Source organism: Oryzias latipes, chromosome 14, assembly GCF_002234675.1.
Source record: "Oryzias latipes chromosome 14, ASM223467v1".
Lineage (NCBI taxonomy): Eukaryota > Metazoa > Chordata > Actinopteri > Beloniformes > Adrianichthyidae > Oryzias > Oryzias latipes.
In genome coordinates, this window is record NC_019872.2 from 29,089,935 (window position 1) to 29,100,696 (window position 10,762).

General features: G+C 45.2%; 1 protein-coding gene across 1 annotated transcript in view; it reads right to left on the minus strand.

The window, feature by feature from the left end:
* Positions 1-10,762, minus strand: part of LOC101171188 (polypeptide N-acetylgalactosaminyltransferase 10) — an 82,432-nt gene extending 71,670 nt beyond the window's left edge. Inside the window, exon 1 of the mRNA XM_023962178.1 lies at positions 9,603-10,762. Coding sequence (XP_023817946.1) covers positions 9,603-9,758 — 156 coding nt within the window. The 5' untranslated portion in view covers positions 9,759-10,762. The remainder of the gene's footprint in view (positions 1-9,602) is intronic.

Consider the following 10,762-nt stretch of genomic DNA (forward strand, 5'->3'; position numbering starts at 1 on the left):
GACGGAGGTTTGGGCGCAAAGGGGGAGCAATTAAGTAAACAAGCAGACGTTCATGGAAGCGCGTCCCCGATGTTACGATCTACACCTTCAGGACACACAAACGCCTTCCATCTCGCAGCTGCAGACCTGATTTTTATCAATCCTGTGAAACTGCTGCCGCGGGTTATTTGCATTTATTCAAACTGAACCGTGTTAACCGCTCCCATCACTGTTCTCCCAGGAAGTTACTCTGTTTTATTTCACCATCTGTTTCCACGGCAACAACACTGGGCTTGCCCACAGATGTGCCTGCTTGTTAATCGGCTTTCCGTGCTGAAGCATCAGCCAGGCTTATTTAAGACAACAAATCAGGTTCGGAGGGAAACCACAGAGTAAAGTGTCAACTAAAACTTTAGATTCCTTCAGGTTCCTTCTCACGAGTTCATGATGCCTTGGCATCGGTTTGTTTCTCAGAGTCTTTGATCTACAATAAGAATCCACAAAAACACAGAGTTTGGTCTCAAGTCTAGCAGCTGATTTCTTTACAATAGCTTGAAGATGGAAACAACAGCACTCTGAGAATCTTCTCCATGCCAGAAGTCTCCGTCTGCTCCAGAGTGTTTTGATGGTTTGAACTGAGGCGCTTTTATTTCAGGAAACCTTATTTACCAAACTAAAATGCAAATGCTCAGTAAACACCGGTGAACCCTTACCATCCATCCAGCTACTTCTCTGACTTTAAAACTCAGACGAAACAATCAAGGTAGGTATAGTTTTTATTCCTTTTCATCAAAATGTTCCACCTGGAAGCCTGACGTGGAGTTAGCATCACTGTGGAGCACGGCGCTGAACTCTAATTAACATCCACGGTTATCTCAATCATCTCGGCGTAAAACAGCGGCCTCATAACCCGCACGGCTGTAATTAAAAGCCCGACTCCTGGCTGCGTGTCCTCAGGCTGTCGGCTGCACCTGTCCCTCCGCCGGCTTCGTTTTGGGCCGGCACATCCCTGACGGGCATACCGAGCAGCTTCTGCACGCGCTCCGTCTGCGCCTCAGCCAGCAGCCAGTCAACGTCTGCCTTGTGCGAGGAACTCAGCAAAGTCAAGCAGAGAACAAACACCTCTTTGAGCCGCTCCAGCTCCCTTTGTCTCCTGAGAAGCAGCTGGGAGCGATAAAACGCAGCATACGTCTGCGGCGAGTAACTCCACTTGTCTTTGGAAATGACTTTCAGCCCTCAGTCTGCGGTTTCCACAGCCTTAAGACATTAAAGATAAAATCTCATTTGCGAGTCTGGCGGCGTGGCGTCTCCAGCTGAGGCGGCATCAGGTGCTGACATTAACAGCTTCACTTCAGCTCCCGCCTTCCCGGAGCTCCGCTAATTACGACTGCTTTTGCTGACTAAATCTCTCATTTAAATGTGCAAATGTGTGTTTTTCTTACATAAGTTTACGTTTCAGACGTGCGAGTCACTGCTGAACCAACAGGTGACTTTTCACCTGGGATCCAGCAGAAGCAGGGACGGCCAGAAAACCACAGCCTGAGGACCAGAGATGGAGACCAACACAGTAGACGCTTGAATCAACAGGAGTGACGGGGACTCCATGTGACACTTTCCCAAATAATGGTTACCAAGACATTAGCATTGAACTAAGGAACACGTTGAAGGTCAGACTGAGGACAAGCGTGAATTCAGTTTCTTCAGTGTTTGAGGCTGAACAGGAGAGACGCCTTCCACATGACGGAGGGAACCTCTACCAGGACGGACCGGCGGTGTACCAGAACTCTTGGAGAAGAATTGGCTCATCTAACTCTACAACTACAGAAGTTGTAGACTTTAAACCAATAACCAACGCAGTTCTCGTGGGAAGTCTAGACCCCATAGAGATGCTCCAACTGTTTTTGATCCGATGAGCCGGTTCTAAACACATTTAACACTGACGGCCAATGGCTTTCAGGGAATACCCAAAATATTTCATTGGTATGCGATCAATAGCTGTAATTGGTGATACTCTGAGCAGCCTGGGAAGATGTCATACCCATAAACCTGCTGTGTTTTTGTTGTTAAAAAGGTGAATCCAATGTTTAAAGTCAGGTATGGGGGCCCCATGATTGTGACCCTGAAAGCGGTTAAGGGTTTGGTAGATTTAGGCCTGATTTGTCAATCAAATAAAGGACAAAAACAAAAATGATGTGACTATTATGTGACTAAATTTGACAAGCTTAAAAAAAATTATTGTTTTATCTGGTTCTCTGTAAGGACTGCTCCTTTAGAGGAGGCTTGCTCAATCCTGATCTTTGGAGCTCAGTTGCAGCTTAAGGTTCAGACATTCCTGGTCTGCTCATTGCTGCAACAAACATCAGGCGTGTCCAGTAGAATTACCATTTGGAATCACCTCAGCCAGGTGATTACCAGGCATGGATGTCTGGAAAACAAGAGGATCAAGGTTGGGTTGGGCAAACCGGTCTTAAAGGATGATAATAGCTTTTCATTTTTCAAATATGAGAAAGACATTTCCAATCTTCTCTGTGCCCCAAGAAGGATCACCTGAGTTAAAAGTAGAAACTTCTATGGCGTCTACTGCAGACTGACATGGATCATTTCAGCTATGAGGCCAAACTTTTGAAATGCATCCAAATAGAAGGAAAACTGTACAGATGGCAGACGCACATCCAGGTAGAATCATCTTTGACATTTTGTCAACGTCCTGAACTCCACCATCATAAAACTCGTCTACGACAGAAACTGCAGACTTTTTCCTCCAGTTTTGTTCCCCCGCGTCATTTAAACTCCTTTAGAGTACAGAGATAATAAGGCTGGTGCAAAAAGGTACATTTTAAACAAATTATTTAAAAAAAATTGTTTTCTACAACAAAGATATAAAAAATAAAATCCTTATTTGGCCTCATTATCAATAAAATTGACTACTTTGATGTCTACTAAAGCAAATGCTTTATTATCCAGAGTAGAAACCTCATTATGTGCCATTCATATTTAAAACTATAGTCTCTAAGAGACGTCAGATAAAGGCCACAAGCAGAACTCTTCATGTTTGTGTTTCTCTGATGAATCCTAATGGCAGTTCCGTAATGAGCGATCAATGAGGGGAAAATGGCGATCTTCAAGAAATAAAGAACTCATAAAGTTCCTAAAGGTTACGAAAAATATGTAGACGTTCAGAAATGTCAAAAACTAGCCAATTAAATGCGCTCCATGACCACCGATTGTAACGGGAAATCCCAGTGAAAATGTTTCCTTGCATCTAGAAATGCAGTAATTCTCTTAATGCAGAAGTGAATCAACCTTCACAACAGTCATCATTAAGCAGGTTAAAGTATCTTAATCCTCCTCTCATAGACTCTAATTGCCCTTAACCCCCCAGGATTCGCAGATCTGAACCTCCATCTCCCACACTGAAGAAACGCAGAGCGGCCTGAAATTACAATCAATGCCAAAAAGCGCCTAAAGGAGGCGAATCCTGCTTGAGAGCGCCGCAGAGCTGCTTTGGCGAGGGCCGCCCGGACTCCATCCACGTTTGCTGCAGGCGCCGCCTGGAGCTTCCCCGCCGCTCTCGCTGTTGGCATGAAACCTCACCCCCCCACCTCCCCGGTGTCAGCACGGAGGTTTTTCACTGGACCGCCGGCCAAAGTCTTTTTCTGCTTTAATATGTATCAGAACAGCAACAGAGGAAACAGTTTGCTGCAGGTCAAACGCGCCGACGCCGTTGGATGTCAGACACCCCAACCGTTTACGCCTCCTATGAGATCTGACCTTTTCTGAGCGTAATTATAACATTTTGAAATGAAAAGTTTGAATACATTTAGATAAATGTACCTCAAAGCAACAATAAAGATAAATGGCTGAAAACGTTGTGAGGACGAGTTCTTTCATGGTGTTTGATTCTAAGACCAAGGCCTGGTAGCTAGCTCTGCTTTTAACATCATTTTAACACATATAAACGTAATAAATGTGGTAAAAAATTTAAATTGATACGTTTTGCCTGACAAGGCTTCATTTGCTCCATTTGGATTCCCGTTTTTTAATAAGAGAAACGTTTTTTGTTTTTTTCCCCTGGATTTTTCCTAAATGCAGCCACTAACACGACTCCTTCTGATTATTTATTATTGAATTACTGAATTATTATTCAGGTGAGAAAGAGCAGTTTCAGTTATTTAAAGACCCACTCAAAATAAATACATGTATTTGGTGTTTTTGACATGTCTTTATAGAATATTTCTGGTGATGGAGGACATTTATAAAGAAAATTAAAATTAAAACTGCATTTCTGAGTATTTCTTTATCCTGAATCAGTAGCTGACGAAAAGATGCCGTTTGAAAAAGATTGACATAGAAAATCCACTGGGCGGGGCCATAGGCTCCATGCTCCGCCCCTTTCTGATCATCCACCGTCAGACCAATAGATCCATGAACGTCTTTGTTTTCCTGGTCTGAGCTGGAATCTGGATCAGAACTGGACGGATGGATGTTGATCACCATTTTTGTTGCACCGCTAATGTTAGGATGGTGGTGTGTGTGTGTGGGGGGGGGGGGGGGGGTTGCTCCGCTCAAAACTTCAACTCAGAGGTGAATTTCTAATGAACCCCTGCCGCTCTGCAGAAACTATGTCCTAGAAAACGACACAGATTTGGGGATTTTGACTAAAAGCGGGAAAATCATAATGAAAAGACGACTGGGAACACTTTGAGAATGGATCAGAAGACGATCGGAGAGGGACTTTAAAAAAAACAGCCAGTATAAAACTAAAAACAATTTGTTTGGTAAACCAGGATGGAACACCAAAATCCTTCACCGCTCCAGACAATTTATCAGTCCCATGGCCCCACCCACATATGGTGGATGCACAGGAGGACAAACCCATGTGGCTCTTCTGAGCAGAACCGAGCAGAACCCCTTTTCTGGGCCTGGCTCTAGAACGCCAACCTTTTCCAGAAGAGATCAACTGATTTGTTTTTTTGTTTTGCTTCCAAATCTTGTAGCTGTAGAGCACATGGGTCAAACTCCCGGGCTGGAGCAGGTTTTCCAACTAACCTGCCATCGGCTAAACACACCTGACCCAGGTAATCAGCAGCACGTTGGGCTGGGTTTCTGAAAAACCAGCAGGAGGCCTGGAGGATGAAACCCTGCTTGAGAGGTTCAGTCAGTACCCCTGCATACAACATAGCAGCAAACGGCCCCCCAACCCCCCCATCAGCATTACAGAAGCGTAAAAACACTAGAAAGCCGTCGGTAAAAAGCCATGAACTGGTCAACAATCTCACCTTCACAAACTGTGAGTAATCAGCACAGCAGGAGCGTGGGGGAAAATATGAGCTCTGTCCACGGACCCCAGCCTGTTTCAGCAGGAGGCTTGGAGTAACGCACAGACATGAACCTTGGCGGCGTCACAATCACCTTCAGCTGGGACCACATCCTGTGGTAAACGTGGACTCGCTGCAGGGAGGCCTGATGACCGCCAACAGCTCCGTGTCTAAATGCAGCCGGGCGGGAAAAGGATCCGCGTCACTGTGGACGTGGAAAACACACGTTTTTCCCTCTACGGATACCCAGAGGGCAACTTTTCACTGCCAGGCACACAGTGGTTCTAAATAAAATCAAACTTTTTTAAACGTTCACAAAAACAAAAGCTTGGCAGGAAGCCGAGTTCGTCTTTTGGCCCAATTCCATCCATCAGCGATAACAACAGAAAAGCAGAAACTCTGAAGGAGCTTCATGAAACTTTGGCCGTTTGTCTTCAGCCAAAGGAGTCCAACCTGTGGATGATCGTCTCAGGTGTTCAGAGGCTGATTAAGCCTTTTGCCCCTGAGCTCCAGCAGAAGGTAACCGCCACAGGCTGCTTTCTATTTTTATCAACGCTGCATTCTGTTTTAGTGAATAAAACAAGTTGGAACCAATTTAACTTGAACACCTGTTTCAGACAAATTAGATATACAGACCAACAAAAGCTGAAGGAAACACAAAAATCACCAGAAATGTAGTTTTCTTTCAGAGAGAAGTCAGACTAAACTTCCACTGGAAATCCTGAAGGACAGAGGAAAATGTGCTTTGGAATGTGGTTTTTCTGGAATGTTCTCCGTAAATCTCTTCTTCTCATTAATGAGACGGGTCAGCAGCAGAGCGACCTGCACGGCAGCGGCGGCGTGCATCTCAGTGAGTGAGCGTGTCAGAGGTGAGTGATGAAGGAAGTGTAATCCAGCCGACACAGCGGCAGCTCATAAACACGGCCGTCAGGGAGCAGAAGAGCCGTCGAGTCTCTGCGGCGGCGGGCCGCACAGACTCAACGGTCACCAAGATCTTTGTCAGAAGACCAACAAAAGACCAAAAAAAGACCAGAAAATCAGAAACACGTTCTACAGCCTCAAAAAGCTATCGTCGTTAAATCATGAAAGTTTATTCACTTTCATGAACACAAACAGACACATTTTCACACAAACTTCAAGGATTCACTCGGAATAAATGTCCAGAACTTCCACAGAAGCAGCTTCAGTCTCTAATGAACAAACAACGAAGGCATTCAGATCATCAGAGTACACAATAAAGCACAGATGAAACCCGGATTCCACGGCCGTGAAACTCTTTGTCCAGTTGAACTCTGAATATAAACTTTACCAAAATCCACGAGATAGAAGCTCCAAAAAACAAGTAACCCTTTGATAACGACAGTAGCTGCATTCAAACATCAGACGCTTTGATGTTAGCTTATGATGCTCTAAGGTTGATGTTCTCTCCTTGGACCAGGGCCAGACGGTCTGGTCCAAACATCTACCAGCCTGCATGTTTTCCAGACCCTGATTGGCCAAAAACACCAGATCCAGCTGATGAACAGCAGGTAGGGAGGAACTTCTGGAAGTTTCTTCTTTACCATTTTCTGTTATTTTTCAGAATTTAAGACACTCGTCTGATTTTTCTCCTACAGAAGTTGGAGCCTCTTTATTGTTAGTTTTATACGTAAAAAGAAAAAGCTCCGGAGAAGTTTAAACCCGACTTTCTCAATCGACTAGCAGAAAACAAGAGAGCGGGTGAGATGTCATCCAAAGAAAACGGTTTACTTCCAGCTCCAATGAAGTCAATTCCGTCGTCATTTGTTCGCGATACGGACGCCGCCATGTTGGAGCCAGACGACGTCTGTAAGCAGCGATTGGTCCAAGTTGGTCTGAGTCAATGTTTCTATGGCAACCACTCATTATTAGCTTGTTGGAAGGCCACACCCCTACCACTTGAAAGCAGGAACCATTTGGTGGTTTAACCCCCCCAATCCAACCCCTTCATGCTGAGTGTCAACCAGGGAGGCATAGGGTCCAACTTTTAGAGTCTTTGGTATGACCTGGCCTGGATTCAAACCCATGACCTTTCAGTCACAGGGTGGACACTCTACCACTAGTCCACTGAGCTGCCACGAGCACCCCCTCCCTCGCTGCAGCATCATATTTAAACCTCCAACAAAGTCAGTAAGTAAAGCTGAAGATCAACACGGTAGCATGAAAGCAGCGTCTCCACGGCTGCAGGAACATCTGTCAGAACCTGCAGCGCCGCATTAATAATAGAGATCTGTTCACACAGGAGCCCCAGAGGCGCCCTGCAGCATCTGCAGCGCCGTGCAGCTCAGACAGGAACCTCACCCCACTGCACGGAGGTTCAGCGCGTCAGGAACGGCTCATGGCCGCTGTGGGCTGCTGCGTTGCTACTGCATTCTGGGTAAAATCAGTTCCCGAAGGCTCCACCTGGGCTCCTGAATGCAGCGGGACCAGAACGACTGCTTCAGGTGTAGCAACGTAAAGGCGTGTTTCTTTCACAGTCGCCGCGTGGAGGCAGAGTCAGCATTTGAACATGAAACCCTCCCCCAGCCGGTGGTTAAGAGCGTGGAGGCGGGGCAGGTTGAAGCCCTCGTTCCTCCTGCTTGTCTGCCTCCTGACAGTCGACACGCTGGGTCGTCTTCCATTAAGATGTCAAACTAGTCAGAAGTTTGTGTTCGCTTTAAACGCCCCGCCGCTGAAGGCGCCGCTCGCCCTCGTCTTTCCCAGCAGCTCGCCGCTCTTATCACGGTATCAGCTGTCAGCCCCTTATCAGGGGCTGACAGCTGTTATCTCGGCCTGCTAATGTGTAACAGGCGTTCCCGCCTCACTTCTGTCCTTTAAGCCCCACGCACGGCGTCCCGCCGTCCTTTCTCACATCACAGAAACCGTTGAGCGGCAGGAGAAAAAAAATCACAGCGGACATCTTTGCAGAGTCAGCATCTTCACGGTTCCTTCAGCGCTGCGTTATCTGCTGATAAGACGAGGAGGAAAACACGCCGCTTGAACTTTGTTCAACATGAAGCAATCAGGAACGCTCAGATTTCAGACGCACACAAACGCTCCATGAGAGGAACGTCTTCACACGTGGAACCGTTCTAGGCTCTGTTAGGGTCACCAAAAACGGCGTTTGGATCAACAATTTAATCCTACCAAAAACCTACAAATGCACCACCCACCCACCCACCCATCCATACATCCACCCACCCATCCACCCACCCACCCATCGTATATACATCCATACAATAACACACCAATATTATTGTATTTTTCCCAAGTCTTGGATGTGAAAATGCAATCCCCTCTTTGCATTTTGGTTTTAATTATGACACAGAATAATTGTTTTTTAGGTAGAAAATGAAAAAGCATTTTGAAGTATTGATTTTTCATTTTAATTTTGAGTCATTTGATGCAGCTACATTTAGAAAAAGAAAAAGCATTTCTGTTAATCCATTTTAATTTTCTAAATTAATTTTGCTACACATTTACCAGAGAACTTTTTGAAAATGAAATGTCAAAAACCATTTTCTTTATCATTTTAATTAAGTGACAGAATAAGTGGTGTTGAGGAAGAAAATGAAAAAGCCTTTTGGTGGATTGCTTTTTCATTAGTTCCAACTTTTACAGTCTTTACAAAGACAGGTCCAAAGGATGAAATGTAATTTAAATTTAATTGAAAGTTTTTAAAATTAAATGTCCCAAACATGACAACATGAAAAGTCTTGATGTGTTCAACATGAGTAGGAAATGTCAAGATTTGTAGCTGCAAGTCAAATTTCTGGCGACAGTGAAATTTAAGACTGTTGCCATGGTGATGTGGTGATTTTTGTTTATTTTTATGTTCAAACTTTGATGCTGAAACGAGGTTTATTTCGGATATTTTGTGGCGAGGCTGATGCTGAGGGGCCTTTATTTTGAAAACAAAATCGATCCATTGATGAGAGTTGGCCCAAATCAACACGGGAGGGGGGGGGTCCTGTCATGTTGGGAGCTCGAGGCGCGTGCCGCGAGCCGTGACCGCGAACGCAGCACCTTTTAGCAACTTCCTGAAGTCGTGTTTTTGTTGGAACTTTTGAGCTTCGTGGCTCCGCCGTTTACCGGAGGTGACAGTCCCGGAAAACACGCCGAAAAGCGGGCACATCATGCCGTTGTGACGGGGGGGGCTGAGCCGCTGCGGTCAACCGTCCTCCAGCGAAAGAGCGCGGGGTGAGCCTGAAATCTCCGGAACCGAACTCTCCTCCGAAGTGCCTCCCAGCGCCATTACACGGCCACGCGCGCGGCCAGCTTCTGTCTCCAGCCCCCCCTCAACCTTACCTGTATGGCGGGGATGCCGCGCGGACCGTCCGTGTCGGGCGAGTTGTCGAACACTCGGTCCCGGTACAGAGACCACAGCCCCACGTTCGGCAGGAAGAGGAGAGCGGCTATGAGCAGCCCCGCGACCTGCAGCAGCCTCTTCTCCTTCCGCCTCATGGCTGCGGGGGGGAAGCGTCCAAAGCGGCGGCGGCGGAAAGTAGCGACTCCCGGGACCCGGCTTCTCCCAGACGGGGGCAACTTTCACTCCGGTAGCGGGGACGGACAGCGGCGCTGACGCTCCACGGCTGCCTGTTCCGCCGCTGGGGGGCGGGAACGAGCGCCGAGGAGGCGGGGAGATTCAGAACTTTTATTTTGAAGGGCAACGGGGGCGCCATGGTCGACCTAAAGTTTTTCTTTTTCTTTTTTTTTTGCAGAATACTGTACAAAAATACAATGTTTATAACAATACAATATAAGAATCAAACGCAGCTTTGAATACAAAACAACTTTATTTGGACCTGCTTGAGAATCTTAACCACTAAGAACAAAATTATTAGTAATATTATTATTTAATAATAAATAATATAAGTAATTTTTTAAACAAACGGGTGTTCAATAATAACCCAAAAAACAACCAAAGAAGGAAATAAATAAATAAAAAGAAAAAACAGAAAAGAAAAAAATAGAAATGTGAGAGTTAACTTTTTTTTACAAACGTTAATTGTTTTTTCAGCCTTTGTATTTTCTGAAGCAGAAATTAATTTTAAATGTTGCTGCAGTTTTAACTTCTGTGAGAAAAATCCAGTTTTTTTATTAGCAAATTTACTTTTGTGAATATGAAATTTAGCCATGAAAAACTACATATTTATAAAATAAAATTAAAAGAAAGCATCACGATCTATGAGACCTAATATCACATTTTTATAATAAAGTTGAAAATAGCAAAAATAGAGTCTGTGATGAATGGTCGACCTAATGTGTTAAACTGAACGGTAATATCAGAATTTCCGTGACCTCTATGCTGCACCTGAACGCATCTTGTGTTCGGGGACATGTTAAGGTTTTTGGGGCTCTTTGCTGAATGATGGGGCCCCTCAGGCTACACAGTCTGCTGATTTCATGTAATTACTTTCAAAATAATTTATGACGATTAAAAATAAAAAGACATGAAACCGATTCAG